The sequence below is a fragment of the Pecten maximus genome, chromosome 5 (assembly GCF_902652985.1).
Source record: "Pecten maximus chromosome 5, xPecMax1.1, whole genome shotgun sequence".
NCBI classification, from domain to species: Eukaryota; Metazoa; Mollusca; class Bivalvia; order Pectinida; family Pectinidae; genus Pecten; species Pecten maximus.
This window is the reverse complement of record NC_047019.1, coordinates 3,949,774-3,976,400: the sequence shown is the minus strand read 5'-3', so window position 1 is coordinate 3,976,400 and position 26,627 is coordinate 3,949,774. Positions and strand designations below refer to the sequence as shown.

General features: G+C 36.3%; 2 protein-coding genes across 2 annotated transcripts; one reads left to right on the top strand and one right to left on the bottom strand.

The window, feature by feature from the left end:
- Positions 1–4,020: 4,020 nt before the first annotated feature.
- Positions 4,021–18,337, bottom strand: LOC117326899. The gene is made up of 4 exons (XM_033883700.1): positions 17,256–18,337; positions 13,515–13,538; positions 6,803–6,841; positions 4,021–6,234 (listed from the first exon to the last, which is right to left on the bottom strand). Exons 1-4 carry the CDS (start codon positions 17,922–17,924, stop codon positions 5,992–5,994), a joined length of 975 nt encoding a protein of 324 aa, XP_033739591.1. The 5' UTR covers positions 17,925–18,337; the 3' UTR covers positions 4,021–5,991.
- A 6,011-nt stretch (positions 18,338–24,348) lies between these two features.
- LOC117326898 lies at positions 24,349–26,285 on the top strand. The gene is made up of 5 exons (XM_033883699.1): positions 24,349–24,532; positions 24,676–24,772; positions 25,148–25,284; positions 25,427–25,720; positions 26,040–26,285. The coding sequence occupies exons 1-4, from the start codon at positions 24,450–24,452 to the stop codon at positions 25,548–25,550; spliced, it is 441 nt and encodes a 146-aa protein (XP_033739590.1). The 5' UTR covers positions 24,349–24,449; the 3' UTR covers positions 25,551–25,720; positions 26,040–26,285.
- Positions 26,286–26,627: the final 342 nt, after the last annotated feature.

The following is a 26,627-nucleotide window of genomic DNA, read 5'->3' as shown; positions in this document are numbered from 1 at the left end:
AATGTAGAATACTGCCCGGTATTGTGTCAGGCCTCTGTGGCGTATTATAGTACAGGTATTCGGGTACTATTATAATGTAGAATACTGCCCGGTATTGTGTCAGGCCCCTGTGGCGTATTATAGTACAGGTATTCGGGTACTATTATAATGTAGAATACTGCCCGGTATTGTGTCTGGCCCCTGTGGCGTATTATAGAACATGTATTCGGGTACTATTATAATGTAGACTACTGCCCGGTATTGTGTCTGACCCCTGTGGCGTATTATAGAACATGTATTTGGGTACTTTTATAATGTAGAATACTGCCCGGTATTGTATCTGGCCTCTGTGGCGTATTATAGTACAGGTATTCGGGTACTATTATAATGTAGAATACTGCCCGGTATTGTGTCTGGCCCCTGTGGCGTATTATAGAACATGTATTTGGGTACTATTATAATGTAGAAAACTGCCCGGTATTGTGTCTGACCCCTGTGGCGTATTATAGAACATGTATTTGGGTACTTTTATAATGTAGAATACTGCCCGGTATTGTATCTGGCCCCTGTGTCGTATTATAGAACATATATTTGGGTACTATTATAATGTAGAATACTGTCCGGCTTGTGTCAGGCCCCTGTGGCGTATTCTAGTACAGGTATTCGGGTACTATTATAATGTAGAATACTGCCCGGTATTGTGTCAGGCCCCAGTGTCATATTCTAGTACAGGTATTCGGGTACTATTATAATGTAGAAAACTGCCCGGTATTGTGTCTGGCCCCTGTGGCGTATTATAGAACATGTATTCGGGTACTATTATAATGTAGAATACTGCCCGGTATTGTGTCTGGCCCCTGTGGCGTATTATAGAACATGTATTCGGGTACTATTATAATGTAGAATACTGTCCGGTATTGTGTCAGGCCCCTGTGCCATATTCTAGTACAGGTATTTGGGTACTATTATAATGTAGAATACTGCCCGGTATTGTATCTGGCCTCTGTGGCGTATTCTAGTACAGGTATTTGGGTACAATTATAATGTAGAATACTGCCCGGTATTGTGTCGGGCCCCTGTGTCGTATTATAGAACATATATTTGGGTACTATTATAATGTAGAATACTGCCCGGTATTGTATCTGGCCTCTGTGGCGTATTCTAGTACAGGTATTTGGGTACTATTATAATGTAGAATACTGTCCAGTCTTGTGTCGGGGCCCCTGTGGCGTATTATATAACATGTATTCGGTTACTATTATAATGTAGAATACTGCCCGGCTTGTGTCAGGCCCCTGTGTCATATTCTAGTACAGGTATTCGGGTACTATTATAATGTAGAATACTGCCCGGTATTGTGTCAGGCCCCTGTGTCATATTCTAATACAGGTATTCGGGTACTATTATAATGTAGAATACTGTCCGGCTTGTGTCAGGCCCCTGTGTCATATTCTAGTACAGGTATTCGGGTACTATTATAATGTAGAATACTGCCCGGTATTGTGTCAGGCCCCTGTGTCATATTCTAATACAGGTATTCGGTTACTATTGTAATGTAGAATATATATATTGTCCGATATTGTGTCAGGCCCCTGTGTCATATTCTAGTACAGGTATTTGGGTACTATTATAATGTAGTATTGTGTCTGGCCCCTGTGTCATATTCTAGTACAGGTATTTGGGTACTATTATAATGTAGTATTGTGTCAGGCCCCTGTGTCATATTCTAATACATGTATTCGGGTACTATTATAATGTAGAATACTGCCCGGTATTGTGTCAGGCCCCAGTGTCATATTCTAGTACAGGTATTCGGATACTATTATAATGTAGAATACTGTCCGGTATTGTGTCAGGCCCCTGTGTCATATTCTAGTACAGGTATTCGGTTATTATTGTAATGTACAATATATATACTGTCCGGTATTGTGTCAGGCCCCTGTGTCATATTCTAGTACAGGTATTTGGGTACTATTATAATGTAGAATACTGTCCGGTATTGTGTCAGGCCCCTGTGTCATATTCTAGTACAGGTATTTGGGTACTATAATAATGTAGTATTGTGTCAGGCCCCTGTGTCATATTCTAATACATGTATTCGGGTACTATTATAATGTAGAATACTGCCCGGTATTGTGTCAGGCCCCAGTGTCATATTCTAGTACAGGTATTCGGATACTATTATAATGTAGAATACTGTCCGGTATTGCTAGTACCTGGCCCCTGTGTCATATTCTAGTACAGGTATTTGGGTACTATTATAATGTAGTATTGTGTCTGGCCCCTGTGTCATATTCTAGTACAGGTATTTGGGTACTATTATAATGTAGTATTGTGTCAGGCCCCAGTGTCATATTCTAATACAGGTATTCGGGTACTATTATAATGTAGAATACTGCCCGGTATTGTGTCAGGCCCCAGTGTCATATTCTAGTACAGGTATTTGGGTACTATTATAATGTAGTATTGTGTCAGGCCCCAGTGTCATATTCTAATACAGGTATTCGGGTACTATTATAATGTAGAATACTGCCCGGTATTGTGTCAGGCCCCTGTGTCATATTCTAATACAGGTATTTGGGTACTATTATAATGTAGTATTGTGTCAGGCCCCAGTGTCATATTCTAATACAGGTATTTGGGTACTATTATAATGTAGAATACTGTCCGGTATTGTGTCTGGCCCCTGTGTCGTTTTCTAGTTTAGGTTTGGGTACTTTTATAATGTAGATATATGTACTTAATTCATGGCCGACTAGTCATTTTTGCCACAAGAAAAGGTGGAATGGAGAAAGTTTGGTAATAATTTCTCTAGACCAAAGTGAGAATTGTAATTAGGGAAACCGTTTGTTGAAAAGAGATGTTGCACTAGCCCGAATACTGACATCTGATTTGTTGACACAGTTTGGTTTGTTTTTGTTTAACGTCCTTTTAACAGCCAGGGTCATTTAAGGACGTGCCAGGTTTTAGAGGTGGAGGAAAGCCGGAGTACCCGGAGAAAAACCACCGGTCTACAGTCAGTACCTGGCAACTGCCCCACGTAGGTTTTCGAACTCACAACCCAGAGGTGGAGGGCTAGTGATAAAGTGTCGGGACATCTTAACCACTCGGCCACCGCGGTTGACACAGAACAACCCTCGATGTTGAATATTATGAAATAGGAAGTGTTTCACGTACATTCCGTTTCACACTTAGCATCCATGCATGTGTATTACTAATTAATATAATCTTCCTTGTAACAAGCATTTTCATTGGCTTTAAAGGAAATGACGTCGTCGTTTGTAACGTCGCATTTCACTGGCTGATACAGCGACAATAATAATTTCTCACAGAAAAGAGTTCGTCAATAAAAGTGGATTGCCACAGGATTGTGTAGAATTAATTAGATAATAAGGATTAACTTGAAATACAAAATGTAAATATGTTATGCTATTGATATACTTAAAAAAAAAAAAAAACCAAAAACCAAAAAAAACCCGGATAGTACTCTCAGCATAAATCGCTTCGTTTTTTGTTTTTGTTTTTGTTTTGTGTTTTGGCTTCAAATAAACTTTAAAAATGTGAAAAATATATTCATGTTAAATAACTGCTTCAATTTCCCTAACCACACACGGATATACATGTATGTCTAACAGAAGGACAGGTATGCAATTGAGCGTCAACTCTTCAAAGTGAAAATGTTAATTGTACCTTTATATGTTTTCTCTTTGTAAACATATATTGATTTCAAAAAGATTCTGTAAATTTTGGAATGTTCGGACATCTCGTATTAGAAACGATACTCTGAATACGGAAAGTGAATGAATCAGAGGAAAAAATGAGTTCAATGACTTTCTCAGATTTTTCGTGATTGAAAAGTGTCTCCAACATTGGTTGTGACCCGGATTCCTTTCTTATTATGATATACAGCAAGACAGAAATAAATATATTATTTTCACGAAATTAATTATATACTGTTTTATAGGAACGATCCCATGTGTTAGTGTCCAGATAGTGTTTTTTACAGTTCAAATTTGTAACACACAAATAAACTCCAAGATCTACGAATTTTCATTTTACATTTATTATCACTATAAGCATAATCTAATCATGATAAAATTGGGTAAGCTTTTGATTCAGTTAAGATATCTATATAAATAACAAATGACAGCAATACGTATAGCCCGAGTTTCCTCTGGCCCTGACATCATGTCCAGACATGGTGCCAGGGCCAGAGGAAACTCGGGCAACAATATGTAATATAATAACGTTACCTGAGTATATTGAAGTTATCACTTATCAATTAAGTATCGTCTAACAAACATTTTCAGACCTTCATTGTTGATGATTAAATATCAATTCTGATAGACAGACACTTAAATAAATACTTCTGTGATGTCAATTTGATTACTTGCTAGATATTAAAAACAACTGTAGATAAAAGTGTTTCTTGACAACATGTTTTCTTATAAGTCTCTTTTTGAGAGCAAACTAATTAAAAAAACGCTTGAAATCGACATCAGTTGTTTTATTTATGACATGAGTTGAAACATGAATTTAGATGTTCCATATTCAAAAATACTTTCGACCGCTATGTATTCCTTGTAGAAGAATTTACAGAATGCATTTGTACTAAAATTAACAATAGTAGAATTTTGTAGAATTGATGGCAGGGAAAATATTGTGGCTATCGATTCGAATATGTCCTTCTTTTTACTCGATCATTGTTAGATGTGCATGCTGTTTGTGCAGAAATAAATTACATAGTAATAAATTTCATGAAATATATGTTCTAAAAATTAAAGAGTTCTTATATTCCCGAAAAGTGTCTTTTCATGAATTATCTAGAATACATGTTAGACACATTGAAAATGAACACAAAGAAGCCTTTGTAAAGCAAAAATGAACACCTTGAAGGAAAGTTCGCGGTAGAAGGTTGGATTAACGAGCTCTGGTTCCATGACAGTTTACATATTTTGATTTTATCATCAATTCTATACAGAGGTGTGGATGTACATAAGTGATATTAATTTTTTTTTAATCCGGAAAGTGAAACATTCAAATAATCCGGAATCCGGAATAACGAAACTCTACTATATGAAATGTTTTCGCCGTTTAATATTAATACTGATGAAATGGAGTACGTATATATTTGTGCTGCCACTAAACCTACCCATTAGTTGCGTCGAGTATATATATCAATATATTTCATAAGTTTAAGAATCATAAATTATGCTAGACATAGCCTTGTTTCCTTTTTCGTAATATCATATTGACTAACGGTAAACACCACAGAAACACGATACATTCTCATACTATTTTGAGTTAAATATAAGTTGTCTTTTATCAATCAACCCACATTATGTAAAAGAGTGTTACTACGGAATCATCCATATCAGTATGTACACATGTAGGTCTGTGGCACGTGCGTTTCCCACAGCAGTTACAGTTTAAGGACGAATAATATCCAATCCTTCATTTAAGTTCGGACTATCTCGTGTTCCAAGTTCGGAACCTTGGTCCGCCAAAGAAAGCCTTAACCGGATCAGGTCTGTCGAACAAAAGAACATCACTTTTCATGACTAGACAATATACATTACTGTGCCAATGTAATATTTTCCGAATAGTCATTCAGGACGTATCTGTTTTGCATACTACTTATTTATACACACTTCCGGTTAGCGGAGAGTAGCATATTCCCGAACTTTGAGTCTGTATATAGTAGCTGGTGTAGTTTAAATATTGCAGAATTCTTTCATCTACTCTGGCGAAATCAGCGTGCATTCTTTAGCAACTTAACAACTTTGCAAGCCGATTTGAAACACCAGTCTACTTCCGTTTCCGGTGATTGGTACACCGATATACTTCCGGCTCCGTCAAGCTAGTCTCTACATTAATTCAACAGACGGGTTACAATATTCCTGGAAAAGTTGTTTTCGTTATCGTACTGTATCACTGACGGGTCCCATGGACCCCGGACAACCTCCTTTCGATATCGGGCTGAATTTCTGCATGACTCCGTCAATCCATTCTCTAAGTGAGTTTAACAGACGGGTCCCAGGGTTCCCGGACAATCTCTTCTCTGTATTTCCGGTACGCGATTGGCACGTATTTCTTTTTGGTTGCGAAGCGGGATTTGATGAAGAGAAATTTGTCACGGTTTGCGTCGCGGTTGTGCTCGTAGACTTTGAGGGGTATATGGTGGTTACGATGATGCTCCACCTTCATCCAGCCTCCTCCAACACGGACCATCATCGACTTTCCCTTCGGAACAGGCTGTAAAGAAAAAAATATAATGTGTTAACATGTTAAACGTGTTGTAAAAATCGCTAGGAATTAAGAATTTTTTTTTTCTTCTTCTTTTTTTTTAAGACTAAAACAGTGTATAATTTATGCCAATAGGCTAAAAATAAGCGCCTTAATTTCAACGCAACAAGGCATTTGTTAAGAATTGGCAAAGATAAGATATCAACTACAAAAAGCAGACTAGGGATCTGCTACAGTCGCGTATAGTATCAGTGCATGTAACTACATTCATATACGAGTTACTTCCCTTTAAGTGAACAAAAACAAAATGTTTTCACAATGACTTCGGACAAACGATTGGCTACAGGAGAATGCCTATAGTAGGCGCCAGTGAGGAAAATTCCTCTTAAATCATCTTTTCAAAATACCAGTTAAAACAAAAATATAAAAAAAAATCCAATATTTTTTTTTTTTTTTTTGCTTTTTGTCCATACTGCAGGCTATTCTCCTGACACAATGTCTGTTTTTGGTTTTTATTTGTTCTTAAAACTTTCACATCTTGTCAGGTTTCCAGTGAGTTACACAATGAGACACTTACGTTTACGTTAAACAGTGCTGTGGCCGATTTAGTGTAGACCTGCAAAATTATGTAACACAGTGAGTTAAGGTGATATATTAAATTCAATCAATTAGGTGAAACTCCCTCCACAGATAATCTTCGCTAGCCATGGCTTCTGATTACGTTACCCTCTGTGGAGTGTAACGTAATTAGAGGCCTTGACTAGCAAAGATGGCTACAAATATATCAGGCGAAGATCTTGAGGGGCATATAGTGCTTGAATGCATTACTTTGACTTTAAACATATTTTATTGTCTAAACAAGAACAATAGGATTAGGCACAAGTTATTACAACTTATGAAGCCTTCTCCACTCAACATGTTAATATTTACAAGTAATGACATAGGTATAATATATAGTAAATCATGTAACAATTAGGAGGGAAAATGGATAATTTAACATACAATATACATTTACATAATAAAGAGATACAAGTATATATATTCAAAATCTTCTGCTGGACTTTATGAAAGACTGCACATATCCAAATACATAACTATTCACTTCCAAAGCCAAGTTTTCATTACCATATAATAACAAATTTAAATTTACATGTATATTTAAATCATTAAAATATTGCAACATTTCAGCACGAGCAGTAGCATATATTGGACATTCAAAAAAGAAATGATGCACATTTTCACAAATGTTACCACAGTTTACACAAATAGAGTCCTCTGCCAAATTTACACGAAAAAGATCATCCTTAAGAGAACTACACTTATATCTTAATTTTGTATGTATTATATTAAACTTTCTTTCACCATAATTATAGTAGCAAGGCAGACTAGTAGAAATAGGTTGAGAGAGAGCTAGTTTGAAAGAAGAAAGAGAAATGGATTTAACATTGTCGTCTAAATTGTTCCAGTTTCTTAAGGTAGAGGGAAAGAAGGAGTTTATTGTAGAAGAGAGTCTGTAATTTGGAATTCTGAAATTGTCCTTATTTCTTAAAGGGTAAGGGTTATTATTGCCCACTGAAGGAGGTAATAAGTTAGATAGATAACTTGGAGTCATATTATTTTTTATTTTATAAAGTAATTGAAGATTTCTTTTAGCTCTTCTGTCTGAAAGTGGTTCCAAAGATGTTTCAAAATATAAAAATTCTTTTCTTGTATAAGATGGTAGACCAGTTATTATTCTAGCTGCTTCAAGCTGAGCCCGCTCTAACTTTTCTGAGTCAGCTTGAGAGCATCCGCCCCAAACCTCACATGCATATTCCAGAACAGGTAAAATAAATGACTTATAAATTCTTAAAAGAGCATCACGCTTTAACATATATTTAATTTTCCTTAAAACATTTATTTTTTTCATTACTGATTTGTATATCTCATCAATGTGGTCAGACCATTTAGCATTTGAATTAAATATTACTCCAAGATGTCTATGTAAACTACTAAAATTTAAAAAGGTTCCATCAAAAATTAAATCAAGATTTTCTTCAATATTGTCGGAGTTTGATATAAAAATTATCTCAGTTTTATTAGGATTAAAAGAAACAAGCCAAGTTTTTGCCCACTGATTTAATTTTTCTAAATCTCTGTTTAAAACTAATTCAATTTCTCTGCATGAAGAAGACGACTTTATAAGAGAAGTGTCATCAGCAAATAAACGTGCTGTTGACTCAAGTTCATCAGCTATGTCATTAATATATATTAAAAAAAGAAGAGGTCCTAGAATTGAGCCCTGGGGAACTCCAGCCATTATCATACCAGCATCAGAAGATGAACTGTTAATATATACTTTTTGTTGTCTGTTACATAAATAGTTTTCTATCCAGGACAAGAGGTTACCTGAAATACCATATGAATTTAACTTTGTTAGGAGACCTTTGTGCCAGACTCTGTCAAAGGCTTTCGAAATGTCACAGAAAATCATACAAGTATGTTTCTTTTCTTCTAGATTTAGACAAATGTTATGATAAATTTCAATTAGTTGGTATACTGCTGAATTTCCAGGCATAAATCCTGCTTGAAACCGATAAAATAATGCATTTTCAAAAAAATAATTATACAAGTGCTTAAAAATAACCCTTTCTAACACTTTCCCAACAGTAGAGAGAAGAGATATGGGACGATAATTTGATATAGAATGCCTATCTCCTTTTTTAAAGAGGGGCATAACTTTAGCTGTTTTCCATATATTTGGAAAAATACAAGTAGATAAAGAAAAATTAAAAAGAAGTTCAAGGGGTTTACAAACTGTATATGCTGTGTATTTAAGCATATGATGACTTATACCATCTTCACCTGAGGCTTTTCCAAGCTTTAAATTTTTTAAAACATCACAAATTTCATTAGAAGTAACTAATAAGGAATTTAAAGAGCTGTTAGTTTTTGGCTCTAAGATAGGCACTTCACTATTATTATCATCAATATTAGTAATACTACAAAAATATTCATTTAATAAATTTGACTTGTCTTTATCATCGACAAATATATGACCAGTGTTTGGGTCTATAAGAGTAGGGATAGACTCTGTCCCTGAATTATTTATAAGTCTCTTTATTAGCTTCCAATAGTTTTTAGGATCTCCTGAATAATAATAATCAATAAGATCACCTACATTATCATAAAATGATGTTCTTGCAAATTTTTTCATGTTATTTACCTTATTCCTCTGTCGTTTAAAAATTGTTATGTCCCTTGGATGCTTGGAATTTATTGCTATTTTCCTCAACCTATCACGTATTCTCATATTTTTTCTCAAATCAGAATTCATCCATTGCTTATCTTTGGGCCTAATAGTAACTTCTTTATTTGGTATACATGTATTAGCAAAATCAAGGAAAACTTTGGTAAACTCTACACTGGCAGAATCTGCTGATTTGCAATTTGTAAAAAGAGTGTTCCAATCATATTTCCTGATAAGATCATTAAATAATTCAAAATTTGCTCTTTTATATAGCCATACTCGTCTTCTAAATACAGGTTTTATTTTAAAAGGAACTTCAATATAAACAACACAAGCTTCATGATCAGTATGCATTACATGGGTACTATGTTTGGGAATAAGTTTAAATCATACAAGCTTTGTGTATTCTCTCGTACAAAATCATAGACCCACGCATGACGATATTATGTATTTGTTTTGATTTTCAAAGATTTATATTGAACTTTCTAAGTACACTAGACGTCAGAGACAATTTGAATGTATAAACCTCTCGTAGATAAAATTATATACTTCTGAAATAGTTGTGTACATTTCACATCAACATAACTTAATTTATCATTTTATGTACATGTACTACAAACACCGAGAGATTTGAATAGTTGAGCCTCGAATTAGGTGCGTCACGGTAACCGACTAGATGACGTAAACATCGAGTCCTTTACAAACCCGGATTGTTTATAGACATTTTCCTGTTAAATAACTGACTGACATTTCAAAACATGTAAATTTCTTCATAACTTTTAATGAAATCATGCGCGTCGCAGCGCCTGAACTATGAGCGCATACGTGGAAACTGTACAACTGAGTCTTTTCATGTTAAAGCCGAACCGACAGCCTTTCAAAAAGTATTTTATCGAAAGAAAGAATGGTGTTAAATTATTAAATTTCCCACCCGAACGGGGGGCTATAGATTAAATAAGGTAAACCGGACATTCCACGGTGGTCATGTATATACTTCTTATTATGAACACCGAGAGTCTTTAACAAATTATCAGGTCCCTGGGGTTTGGTTTGGTTTGTTTAACGTCCTATTAACAGCCAGGGTCATTTAAGGACGTGCCAGGTTTTGGAGGTGGAGGAAAGCCGGAGTACCCGGAGAAAAACCACCGACCTACGGTCAGTACCTGGCAACTGCCCCACGTAGGTTTCGAATTCGCAACCCAGAGGTGGAGGGCTAGTGATAAAGTGTCGGGACACCTTAACCACTCGGCCACTGCGGCCCCCTATAGTGTGTAATAGCATATACATAATGGACTTGTGAAAAGAATATCGATTCATGAGACAAACTATTTATAGTAACACGAATCAAAATATACTATTATCACTATTCTTTTTTAAATCCATATTTGGTTGATGCTCATGAATAGAGTCGTTTTGGGTCAAGTAGGGGATTATCAATACTAATGCGGTTTAACTAGTTTATATACTTGCTCAATGACTACAGAAATATTTCTGATCCTATTTTGTCGTGTCTGGTCCCACTCAGGGCTCGGTCGTATATATAAATTATAGGAGAGCATTGTAAAAACGGCTTGATTGACGTGATAAAAATCATCAAGCCCGTTCGTTTTGAACTAAGAAAAGCGCCTTCTTTAATAGGCTACAATTTAAAGCAATAATTGCTGTTTAATATGGTAAATTACAAGGATATTTTCGTATATACGATTTTAATTTTCTATAGACTATAGCTGTCAAATCTTCCGGTTTCTTTATAATTATAACGTGAAATGGTGGCAATGGCACAATAATAGAATATAAGATCAGATTAAAAGGATTTAGTGTCTAATGCCTGTGTTGATATTGTTTAATGAATGTTGTAAGGTAGTAAATTATCAGCATGCACGTTAAGTATTCGCATTGCGTAAATAACTTTGACTAATACATATGTACAGTAAAGGGAGATTATCCTGTCAAATGTTTTCACAATCTTTCTGTGAATTAAAAAAAAAAAAAAAAAAATGTTTTCGAACATTTGATAAACATGAAATTGGTATTTTATTTTGTTTCTAAATAACCTGAAAATCAACATATGTCCCGTATTTTTTCTGAGTATTTATTATACGTGCATAACACATTTACATGCGTACTCGTAATTGAGTAATTTTCTCGCCCGATTTACAAAATGTACGTAATCAGTATTTTTGATTTAAACATATTTTATTTGCAAATATACAAATAGGATCAGACACAAGTTTAAAACTTAAAATCCGTCTTCTCCCGTAAAAAATAAATGATTAAATAAACATATGAACGCAAATTTAAAAAAAAATAAAATAAAAAAAAAATAAACAAAAAATGATAATGATGAACAAATTTCAAAAGTTGCTGTACCCGCATGTCTGTGTAAAACGTATGTTTATATGTAATAGTATTATATATACATTACATTGTAAGATTAGAATGAAATTCAGTTTAATATATAACATAGGGAGCTTGTTATTGGGAGCTTGTCGAGTATGTGATAAACGTATTTGTCGTGATTTGTCTATTTTTACATTTTTTTGTTGAATTAAAGAAACTCGACGGAGACTTTTAGAATTAAAATTCTCTAATAATTTCACTAATTTTAAATAAAAAAATTATCAACACACATATTACCACACTCAGCACATAGACTTTATTTCCGTATCTACATATCATATATATGTATATCAATGACCTACTTTTATATAAAGATCTAAAACGTAAATTAAAGTTAGATGTGTGCTGTCAGTGGGATCAATTCAGCTAGTCAATTCCTAATACGAGAATTTTCTAAACAACTTTTATTCATAATACACTTAGTTTCCTCATACAGGTATGGTACCTGCTCAAGTGAATTGATACCCAATTAATTCCGCTAGAAGTTCTACCTTCCCAATTTGGCACAAACAAGTTGAAACGCGAAGACGATGTGACATACGCTCTTTTGATTGTGTATATTTCAATTCAATTAAATTCTACTCCGAAAGTTTTACAACTTATATACTAGAATTACCAATTCAGGTAGTGTTAAATCACCTCGAAGTCTTTACCGTAAACCTAAACCACGATAATAAAACGTCTCATCGAAAGTCAAACCTAAACCATTTAAATTTCTATACTACATTTTTTATTTTATGCTGTCACTGTGCCGTGACGACCGGTTATTGAAGGATTAAACAAGACTCGCTCCTTGAATGTTAATCATTGTTCAAAACCTCTCCAGGTCATCTGAGGACAATTCGTAACAGTAGAAAACGTGTTTGACATATATAGCATTATTACAGACTGTGGTTTGGAAATATGTGACGTGCTTCTGTTTTCAAAAAAAAAAAAAAAAAAAAAAAAAATGTCACCCTCCCATCCCCACCCACATAGGAAAATATCGCAAGAAATATTGTACCATTTGCTAAACAATGGCCACTCTGTTTCAACACTCAGTGTGCGCTTTACTTCATCTCTAACCTATCCCAGGTTTAGGAAATACTTTTAAATTTGGCCATTGGCCGAAGCTTCAAATATAATGCACAAGGAGTGTACACATTTTTTTTATAAATGAAATATCTGTTGTTGTTTTTTTATGAATCACACAATTAACTACAGTACGTGTTTGTCAGATTTTCTCGTCAAAACATGCCGTGTGGTATAAACAGTAGCTGTCTGTTTCGACTAAGAAATTTACAACCGAAATATATCCCATGTCCTACAAAAAGAGTTGAGAGGAGTTCTGACACGTTTTATCAATTTTGTTTAAGCAATAGATATATAGCACCTTCGTCCTAAACATTCATTTCAGTTTATTTTATTTGTTTATTTTTAATTTCTAGCAGCCTAAATACATTTAGTAAGCAATGCGTGTCGTTGCTATTAATAGTACTAATCGTACGCAGATACCTATATAAATATATATTCTATAAAGGTCTCTGGCGTTCACAATACACACAATATATATATATATATATATTTTCTAAATGCTTACGGATATGATTGCGGGAGACAGTTAATTTGCATAGCGTCATTATATAGCAAACAAATAAACAAACAAACAAACAAAACCTACCCGTAGTAGTCCTTCGTCCTTTTTCTGAAATAGAATATACAGGTATAAATTACTAGTCGGTAGATATAAGAAGCATATGCTTAGGTAAATATGTGTATAAAGGTAAAATATGATTCGATACATACAGGTACATTTTTATATTTAGTGCTTATGTAATTCATTAAGTGGGACTTTCAATTTAATACAAATCTGATCAACGAGCCCTAATTCAGTGAACTTAGAACCGACGAATTCCATTTGAGAAAATCCACAGCTAGTAGAATATCCAATAATTGAACAATTAGATAAAAGCAAATATCTAAATTAATACATCTATTTATTTAGATTTAAAACATCGACAGGATTTTCTCAAAATATAAATTTCTATATATAGATATGTTGTAGTGTGGCCATGGACATCCATGCACTGTAATTTACACGCGTACGAATCTAGATGTTAATTTCACCTCCAGGCGTCATGGTTACGACCCTAATGAAGAGGGTTGCTATGGATAAGCTATAGATTATAATCTAGCTAATCCTACACAGAGACAGACCACAATCACGATTTATATCTACAGAGAACAGCCATTAATGGCCGTGATATCGATTTATATAGTAGGACCGACAGGGCGAAATGATCAGACCTTTTCCCTATTAATTGGCAATATATAAACGGTTGGTACAGTTACAACACAAACATGGAAGAATACGGTAAATTGTATGTGGTGTCAAGTTTCAAACAGAACACGGGACACACAAATAGAAAATGCGATCAGGTGGAATAAAGACTCGAACTTTGATTAGAAATAAGCTAAGCCCTTGGTAATAAGGATCAAAAGCAGAAGACACATTATCAAAACACAAAACATGACGTCACGTGCACGATACCTAAATACATGTTGTTGTAGAATCGAACGTATCATAAAATGAACCCCGAGTTTCCTCTAGCCCTGACACCATGTACCAGACACGGTGTCAGGGTCAGAGGAAACTCGGGCTACATAAAATGTAACGTGCGCATGTTTCATCGATACTTGTGTTTACCTATCACAATATTTCGACATCAGTAGATGTCGAGATATCCGGACAAAACATAAGGTTGTCGAGATATTACGTCATAACATCATGATTCCAGGCACGACCTCGCGATGCTGTTGTGTTCGTTATGTGACACTTTAATTTCTATCGTTTTTGAAAAACCGTCCGGAACTCCTTGGTCCGAACAATCGGAACACCTCGCCTTCGTCAAGTTTCGGAGCAATCGGAGGAGAAAATGACGAGGGGTTCCGATTGGTTTCGGAGAATGACGAGCTTTTTGAGAAAAAAAATCCGAGGAGTTCCGGATGGTGACAGACGACAATGCAGTATCTCGTAGGGTTTCCAACGATGGTTGCTCAGTAAACAAGTGGTTCTATTTTTTCAAGTATATTTAGAGAACGTGTCTTTTGCGGTGTATTAGAAGAGCGAGTCTACATCATAAAGTTATGTACACAAACTAATATCCAGTATCTTATCCAAATCAACGCTGCTTCCATTGAATGAAATACAAATTTACATTTTAATTTATTTTAAAATTTTGTTTGGATAAGGTTCTGAAGCCTGGCAGTAGCGGATTTAAAGAGATTGGGACGAAGCCTCTACCCTCTCCCCATTTCAGATTTTTTTTTCTCTAAACCAAATCTCCAAGATCTTTTGATCCGCCACTGCTAGGTAACACACAACAAAGGTTATCAGTAAGTAAACAGTAAATAAACAAGTAAACAGTAAATAAACAAGTAAACAGTCAGTAAACAAACAGGTAAACAGAGAAGTATAACTGTAGAGGTGGCCTTTATACTGTAAAATTACTGCCTTATCATTGTAAAAATCAGGGAAAATATTTAATTATATTTATCACCACGAGGATTTTTTGATTGACGCGTGATACGATAGAAACTTTAACAGGATTTTAAGATGATGAACATCCACGAATGTGTTAATTAGTTGTTTTTTTTTTTTAATTTCTAATAATTGTTTCAAACATCTTAATTATATCACGCGTCTCGTCATGTGGCAGTGATTAGAACACCGAGATATGTTTCTAATAATGAGAAATCTGAATAAAAATATTCCAATTTGGGATAATGCGTTAATAACGAAATAACATGACAACGAATTCTGAAATAGATTACCGACTTCTGAATATCCCCCCCCCCCCTTTTTTTTAAAAAAATATACCATGTCAGCTGTGACATAACATTTCATAATCTAAAAGGACACTTCTACAGATATATAATTAGAAAATACCTTCTCGTGAAGAGGCTTTTCAGGACGTGATTTTACAGGAAGAGGATCGAGAGTTTCCGCTACTTTGTTAACTTCCGGTTCCGGTTCTGGTCCCGGATGTTGTTCCGATTTTATGATGTTATAGACAACAGGCGGTGGAGATTCACCTTTAGAATGAAGATATTTAGTAGGAACAGAATAGTAAACAGGATCCACCACATTTATAACTTCCGGTTCTTGCTTTGATTTTGGCTTCATCCGGTTCTTTCTTGAACGTGGCGAACGTTTGGAATTTCTAGATGTAGACGGATTCGGAGGGTAGGTGAAGTTCCCCCGGTCTATATTTGGATATGGTTTAAGTTCTGGGGTTTTATAACTATCATCATTTGTCTGGGGCGAGTTTGTAGAAGAAAGATAATAATCAGGACTAGTAACAACATCAACTTCCGGTTTAGTTTTCTTAGAACGAGGTGAACGTTTCGAAGTGTGAGATTTAGTAGGAAAGATATAGTCTTTTGACCCTTGACCTGGGGTCGAATTGTTAATCATAGAAATCACTCCAGTTTGGTTACCTTTGACAGGAAGTGGGTTAACATTAATAGAAAAGTACAAAGGATCAGAAAGAGAGTTAGCGCCCGGTTTTTCGTTAAGTTCCGGTCGAGAAATACTATACATTACCGGTGGTGGTGGTGGAGGTGATGCTGGTCTCTCAATCCTAGGCGATGGTTTAGCAAACACTATTACTTCCTCCTGTGGTTCTATTTCGGGTTCCTGTATATTTATTATTGCCGTTTTGTACCCGCGAATCGGTGCTGGTTCGTAGGGCGATAGAGGTTCAACTTCCGGTGATGGTGTCCGCTCACGTATGCTAGGGGGTGGAGAAACAATTCTAGGGCTTGGTGTGGGGGTGGATTCTGGACTAGGGATGGGACTGGGAATTCGCCTGGGGACGGGACTCGGGGCAGGGGGAGCTATACGAAGATGTGGACGGCGTAGAGGGCGGAGAAGGGATGTTCACCGTTTGACATGCAATATTTCGAACAAGCTTCTTTTTCGGCTGCTCGACGATGTACTTTGTCGTCATCTGAACACCCACGTGACGTTGCGTTGGTTTTGAAGGAGGTGGAACCACGGGAGGTTTACTGGATACGTGGATTTCCCGTTCGTAGGCCGGTGGACGAGGGGGTAATCTTGGGGCCAACTGTTCGCGATGGATAGACTGTATCGGTTGGATTTTCCTGACGTACCGTGTATTTTCTGCTGACCGGGGCCTTGACATGAGCCTGGACGAACGTGCTACATTAGCATACTCACGTGTACTGTTCTCTAACTCACGTGACACCACGCGCTTTTCATATGTAGCTGAGCGCGGTCGAGTTATCAGTCTTTTGTGTCGATTTCGTCGTACGTGTCCGACTCCGTTTCGTCCGTAAAGGAATCAGAATAGTCCGATATCCGGTTATGTGTTCGATAAAATAAATACTGTTTATCTACCTTTGGCTGTTCCGTTTGTTTAACAGTCGTCTGCTTCGTTTCTTCCTCGTCATCCGCAGAATCTAAGCACGTGCACCGGAGCATTTTGAGCCCATTACAACAGTAAAGACTGTCCACAACCTCTACACAACCACAACAACATGTCTCCACCTCTTTATCAACTGTCTCAACCTTTGGTTTCGTCTCAACCGTCTCCCGGACGTAATATCGCTCGGGAGACGGGGAAACACGACGTCTCTCCGGGGACGGCGACACGTGGCGTCGTTCTGGGGAGGCGCTCACGTAACGTCTGTCCGGATTACGAACAATATTTCGGTTTTCCGGAACACGTCTGTCCGAATTCCTTTTCACAAGCCTACCTTGTGATGTATGGTTGACAATTCTTCGTTCTGGAACTGTCCTTATTGCCCCGCTTCTGTAGGATTCAACTCTCCTAGTGTCTCTGTAACCCATATTGGAACCTTGTCGGGCTCTTTCCCGGCCCCTCAAACCTTCACTCCGGAGCCTTTCCAAGTTAACAGTGCCGATACTCTCCACGTTCCTACCTTGCCTCCGTTCGGTCTCTGACGATCTTTGTATCCGGCCGTATCCGACACCTCTGCCATACACTCTTTCACTCTCCGAAAAATCTAATTCCCCTCCAGTAACGTCGCTCGGAGTCCCTCTCATCCTGGACTCGTAAAACTATCGTTAATTATCCATAAATCCACACACAACACTGTAATCCGTGGTCCACATTGAAATATTTCAACATAGAAATCAAGGCAAAAAACCACCTCCTATACAACACTGTACTCCATTATGGCCGTATGACTGTAAAGGCTTTCACTGATCTGACAGGCATAATAACATTGTTCACGTGTTTGTGACCCTAGTTACCATCAACAAACCTTGTAAGACCTACCGGTCAGCTCGTCACAACGATCGTTGACCAACAATAAGCCGCTCGACAATAGCAATATGTGTCCACGTAATTATAATCCCCACCCGTGGTCAGAGGAAAAACTGGCTATTTATATATATAACAGCAGAGAATATATACGACTATTGTATCTACAGACCGTACAGGTGCGAACAGCCGTATAGTGGGGCTATAACCCTGGTCTGTTTGTGAAATACCCAGTATCCAATATACATTCTAATAAAATAAATAGAAAACCGGTTTTCGTGTAGAAAACCCCGTTATAGATCTGTAAGTTAAACATCAGAAGGCTGACTATACACCTGACTGATTTTACCGGCTAAAGGCGGACCCAGACTCACCTCATATCGACATGGTTCTTTATTAAATACCAGCTTATATTACCTTTAAATACCGTGATTGTCATTTCACTTAAAGATGACCTGCTCTCAGAGATCTGCTTTCCAGTATATAAGTATACGTATGAAACGCCAGGATTGTCTCTTGTTAAATATGTACATATCCCTATATATAGGCATACTAACCAATTAACCAGCATAATGACATACCAACCCTACATAATGACATACCAACCCCCATCATAATGACATACCAACCCAACATAATGATATACCAACCCAACATAATGATATACCAACCCAACATAATGTCATACCAACCCAACATAATGTCATACCAACCCAACATAATGTCATATCAACCCAACATGTCATACCAACCCAACATAATGACATACCAACCCAACATAATGACATATCAACCCAAATGTCATACCAACCCAACATAATGACATATTAACACAACATGTCATACCAACCCAACATAATGACATATCAACCCAACATGTCATACCAACCCAACATAATGACATATTAACACAACATGTCATACAAACGCTACATAATGATATACCAACCCAACATAATGTCATACCAACCCAACATAATGTCATACCAACCCAACATAATGACATACCAACCCAACATGTCATACCAACCCAACATAATGACATACCAACCCAACATGTCATACCAACCCAACATAATGACATATCAACCCAACATAATGTCATACCAACCCAACATAATGTCATACCAACCCAACATAATGACATACCAACCCAACATGTCATACCAACCCAACATAATGACATATCAACCCAACATAATGACATACCAACCCAACATGATGTCATACCGACCCAACATAATGACATACCAACTCAACATAATGACATACCAACCCAACATAATGACATACCAACCCAACATAATGTCATACCAACCCAACATAATGTCATACCAACTCAACATGTCATACCAACCCAACATAATGACATATCAACTCAACATGTCATACCAACCCAACATAATGACATATCAACCCAACATAATGACATACCAACCCAACATGATGTCATACCGACCCAACATAATGACATACCAACTCAACATAATGACATACCAACCCAACATAATGACATACCAACCCAACATAATGTCATACCAACCCAACATAATGTCATACCAACTCAACATGTCATACCAACCCAACATAATGACATATCAACCCAACATAATGACATACCAACCCAACATGATGTCATACCGACCCAACATAATGACATACCAACTCAACATAATGTCATATCAACCCAACATAATGTCATACCGACCCAACATAATGACATACCAACTCAACACAATGACATACTAACCCAACATAATGACATACCAACCCAACATAATGACATTCCAACCTAACATAATGACATATTAACCCAACATAATGTTATACCGATCGAACATAATGACATATCAACCCAACATAATGTCACACCAACCCAACATAATGATATACCAACCCAACATAATGACATACCAACCCAACATAATGTCATACCAACCCAACATAATGTCATACCAACCCAACATAATGACATACCAACCCAACATGATGTCATACCGACCCAACATAATGACATACCAACTCAACATAATGACATACCAACCCAACATAATGACATACCAACCCAACATAATGTCATACCAACCCAACATAATGTCATACCAACTCAACATGTCATACCAACCCAACATAATGACATATCAACTCAACATGTCATACCAACCCAACATAATGACATATCAACCCAACATAATGACATACCAACCCAACATGATGTCATACCGACCCAACATAATGACATACCAACTCAACATAATGACATACCAACCCAACATAATGACATACCAACCCAACATAATGTCATACCAACCCAACATAATGACATACCAACCCAACATAATGACGTACCAACCCAACATAATGACGTACCAACCCAACATAATGTCATACCAACCCAACATAATGACATACCAACTCAACATAATGACATACCAACCCAACATAATGACATATTAACCCAACATAATGACATACTAACCCAACATAATGACATATTAACCCAACATAATGACATACTAACCCAACATAATGACATACCAACCCAACATAATGATATACCAACCCAACATAATGACATACTAACCCAACATAACGACATACCAACCCAACATAATGACATACTAACCCAACATAATGATATACTAACCCAACATAATGACATACTAACCCAACATAATGACATACCAACCCAACATAATGATATACCAACCCAACATAATGACATATCAACCCAACATAATGTCATACCCACCCATTATAATGTCATACCAACCCAACATAATGACATGCTAACCCAACATAATCACATACTAACCCAACATAATGACATTCCAACACAACATAATGTCATACCAACCCAACATAATGATATACCAACCCAACATAATGACATACCAACCCAACATAATGACATACCAACCCAACATAATGTCATACTAACCCAACATAATGACATACTAACACAACATAATGACATACCAACCCAACATAATGTCATACTAACCCAACATAATGTCATACTAACCCAACATAATGTCATACCAACACAACATAATGTCATATCAACCCAACATAATGTCATACCAACCCAACATAATGTCATACCAACCCAACATAATTTCATAACAACCCAACATAATGTCATACCAACCCAACATAATGTCATATCAACCCAACATAATGTCATACCAACCCAACATAATGACATACCAACCCAACATAATGACGTACCAACCCAACATAATGACATATCAACCCAACATAATGACATACCAACCCAACATAATGTCATATCAACCCAACATAATGTCATACCAACCCAACATTATGACATACCAACCCAACATAATTTCATAACAACCCAACATAATGTCATACCAACCCAACATAATGTCATACCAACTCAACATGTCATACCAACTCAACATAATGTCATACCAACCCAACATAATTTCATACCAACCCAACATAATGACATACCAACCCAACATGATGTCATACCGACCCAACATAATGACATACCAACCCAACATAATGACATACCAACCCAACATAATGACATACCAACCCAACATAATGTTATACCGATCGAACATAATGACATATCAACCCAACATAATGTCACACCAACCCAACATAATTTCATACCAACCCAACATAATGACATACCAACCCAACATAATGACATACCAACCCAACATAATGACGTACCAACCCAACATAATGACGTACCAACCCAACATAATGACAAACCAACCCAACATAATGACATACCAACTCAACATAATGTCATACCAACCCAACATAATGACATACCAACCCAACATAATGTCATACCCACCCATTATAATGTCATACCAACCCAACATAATGACATATTAACCCAACATAATGACATACCAACTCAACATAATGTCATACCAACCCAACATAATGACATATTAACCCAACCTAATGACATACTAACCCAACCTAATGATATACCAACTCAACATAATGACATATCAACCAAATATAATGACATACTAACCCAGCATAATGATATACCAAGCCAACATAATGATAGGCGGTAAACCAGTTAACTTCTACAGTGTACTTACCTAACTTGCATAATCATTGGCGAGAATTGAACATAGACAAATTGCGAAACTTATTTTTACAATATCATGACGTCATTTGTCTATGACGTCATGACAGTGTTATTACAGGATTTCCGTATGACATCAGCAGACTTCGTGATGTAATAGGCCAGTTGTGTGATGACAGATTTTACTGATTAGATGTCATAAATCTCTGAAAAGTCTCAAGATTTGCCAGTCGGAACCCCTCGTCATTTACCGATTGAAGTGATTTGTATACACATTATGACTGTGTACCACAGGTATTACCCAGTGTATCATTAACAGTCTAGGAACATATAAACAATGACGTCATACAAGGAAAATTAATCGGTGAAGTACATAACAAGTTGTCACTTGTTGTATTTAGTTAGAAGATACGAACAAAGTGCGGAAATGATTAGGTACATAACATGCAAAGTTTTCAATTCCATTTTCAACATATATATCAATTACTGCTTGAAATTGGATTTGAAGTTTTTAAAAGTTGTGTTGTCGTTTTTTTTGTTTTTTTTTTTTGTTTTTTTTTTTTGTTTTTTGTTTTTGTTGTTTTGTTTTGGTTTTTGTTGTTGTTTTTTTTAAATCAATTTTCAGTGAAAATTGAAAATTGGTATTGTTAAGCGTATTCAATCGTATTGCAGTTAAGAAAATGACATAAAATGATATTTAAAACTTTTTCTATTGCAACAAGACGGTAAAATGATATTCTCGATGTTTATTATATAGTCTAATTAACTTAGTGAATATCGAGGGATGTCATTTTAACCGAATACATTAACGGGCCAAGGTATTTCACTGATATACCAGAGTTATTTCCCTTGGTTCAATCTTGGCCTAATTAATACCGAATATTACCGAATTTTAATCTAGCCTTTCCAAAACGTCTGAAACTGTGCTATACGCACTAGAGAGGTCAACTACACATAGACTGTAACAAATTCTCAGGCCCCTGTGGATCTTGAACAATCTTGAACAATCGAATTAACAACATACCACTTAGATCCAAAAAAGCTAACTTAAAGAATACACACGTTTTACCGAACAAAAAATATTCAAAAAAATTAAACCAATTGCTGGCAGAGAGTTGTCTTCCAAAATTCGATGGGCGAATGAAAATGAATTTTAAGTAATACTTTTCGGAACATTAGGTCTAATTCTGATCTGTATTTCTTCTTTGTTCAATTTTTGTTTACGACCCCCAAATTTCTATATCTCACATAACAAGAGGTCTAAATGGCTTGTACCGCTCGCATTAAGAATCCTCTATATCATAATTCCTTTTACATTAATAAGAAAGAATAAACACTAATTTATTTCTAATCTGTATGAAGAGTTTATTTTTCATTTTTCTAATAGTTATCATGTTTACGTCTTGTGACAATAGGATTATTATCTCTGAAAAAAGACTTCATGATAATTCAGATAATGTTTATGACATGTTTGACCTTTTGACCTTAACAGTAGGTCAAGAAGGCGGCTAGTCATATGAGGAAACTACTGACCAGGTATCATGACCCCGGATAAGTTAGAAAATTAGGAATGTAATACTTTAAACTTTTCTTTTTATCACTCTAATTTGAGCTTTGACCTAATGACAATATGTGAGAAATATTCATACTACAGAAAGTATTGAATTAACGCTTTAGATCACAGGGGACGGTAGCGAATTACCGACCTTAACATAACTGGTAAATAGTTTAAGATCGGCAATTAGCTGCCGACCCCCTGTGTTTTAAGTTGGCATTATATATCAATATTCATGTTGTCCACGATGAGTCATATTTGAACCGTGAATGCCATAAAAGTTTCTTAAAGATCCCTCGTGTGCCACCATGAGGGTCGACAATAAGCTGAAATAACTTATTTCGCAATTGTTGTAAAATGAATCAAATGCTATATTAGAACAATGATTTCAGTTTAAGAATATCATATACCAGAATAGACTCAAATAAATTTCGAAAAAAAAAATTTTTTTTTTTTTTTTTAAAAACCCAAACAAAACACGTCTTGAAATTCAATCATCAAAATGTGTACATCGAAGACAATATTATGACGTCATGGCATTCTTCGTAAACCCGTTTTTGACGTCACATTCTTATTGCTAGGCTGCTTAGCAATCAGCCAAGGCGGAGATGATGGGTCTCTCCCCTAATACTTACATTTTATATTAAATCTCAGATTACCACGATGGATATCAAGTTATTCTTGATATTTGTGGTAATACTGAGCGCCATGCACCAAGGTCCTGCTTCTTACCGGGACCTTACGTGGTAAGATTGGAACTTTTTTCTCTATGTTTTATCGATCGCTTATTACACATGTACACTTAGATTAATGATGTTCCTGAGTTTATAAATATAAGATGAAGGTTTTAAATTCAAATATATCTCATCTTAATTTAATATCATTTTAGTGTTGAGCCAGAACCAGGATATACCCAAAGAATGCTTTCCTTCCTTACCGCAAGAGAATTTGAGAGAATCTGCCCAGCGCGAGCCGTTCTGATATGGGTAAGCATTCTGTGGATTTGTTATAAGTACGTGTAATTCAGAAACAAAAAAGGAAATTTACTGAGCATGGTCATCAGTATTACACTTTATGCTAGTTACCCTTTCTTATAGTGCGTACGCATCTCGTTATGTATGTTGACCCCGTGTTTATAACTTTATAACTGGATAAAATACCATATACTTTCCTGTCGAAACTTTTAAAGAGTCTCGGTGCGGTTGAAATGTTGACTGTTTAAGTGAAATAAGATGTTAATGACATCATCTTAATTTTAATTCATTTTAGCGAATTTGGAGCGAAATGACATAATCTTAATTTTAATTCATTTTAGCGAATTTGGAGCGAAATGACATAATCTTAATTTTAATTCATTTTAGCGAATTGGGAGCGAGGTATTCTGTAACCTCCTGTGCGTCCTTATAACCTTACTGCTGGGTTATGCGCCGTCGATCAGAAACAGCGCCAGAGAGAGATGGAGTTTCATGGTTTCCATGATCAAGGGAATGGAGAGCCCGTAAATATAACATTTTACACTTTTTATCTAACAATAGATTGTAACCGTCTTTCATATTGTTCGATTCGGCATGTACAAGGTATATGTCAGGGCGGAACCCTTGTACTCCAAAGGTATAGTTTGACATTATCTGCTTTCACAGGTCCTTCCAGATGTCGCCTTTGTGGGACGGTTCCCCTGTCAGGCGAAAAGAAGATTGTTATGGATGCCGTCTAGATCCCGTAAGAGGAACAAGGCCAACCTCTCTGAGCGGTCAAAGGTCATGATGTTGTTTAGCTATGGCCTCGAGTTGTCCGTGCAGTTGACAAAAGAACTGCCCCAGGATGGCCTTTACTGGAAAAGAAAATTCTGCAATCCATTTGAGGAGAAAGACATGGCTCTATTCCCACTGTGTATTCAGCGGCAAATCAACATCTGGTTCCCTCTCCCTCGCTAGGTATGTATAAGTGATGATGATGATGATGATGATGATATGATGATGATGATGATGATGATGATAAAGGTGGTGGTGGTGGAGGAGGAGGAGGAGGAGGAGGATCCTTTTACCGTCCAATCGAAGTGAAAATACATATTATACACATCAAGTTCTTGATCATCGTTCAAGGTTAAATGTCAAAGGTCGCACTTGGTCACATTAAAAAAATTGCAAATTTGTGATATTTATCAAACCCCTTGATAGATGTATTTTATTAACAAGGGGATAAGGTCATATTTTTGTGAGGCCCCGCTCACTTTGCTTTTATTTTAAATTACAGTTTCCTTGTTTACTGAAGAATCCCGATGATGGAATAGAAGTTGGGGAGTGACGTCATCGATTTTTGTGCTACCTGCGTAATGGTGTATTACATGTACCTTGGATTTTGCAATGCTCGGTTCTGATAGAATTGACCTTAGCCCGCGATATTGTTTTCATATGTGTTATATCGGTCAGTCCTTGACCGTTGATGGTTTAATGAAAAAATACTTGTTGTATTGACCATTAAATATGTGTTGTCGTTGACCGCTAGAGTTGTGTTACTAAATCATGAAGCCGCGATTTGATATTGAAAGCCGGGAATAATAACTTGATGTACATTGTATTCAAATCTTATCAATCGTAGGAGGCGACTTAAATGGGACATCTGCAAAACCGGCAATTTCCGTCCTTGTTACAGATACAGTAAGCTGCCCCTCCCCCAATTGCATAATTTTGGGAGCTTTCTTTATCCTCTTTGTTTTCTTTCCTTCCGTTTGTGTCTCCTTCCCAGTCGTCCTCGTTTGATGATCATGGCTGTTGTGCGATGACGTTATTGATGAGTTTGGAGATAACAGACATCGACGATGATGCGACTGGTGTTGTCAAA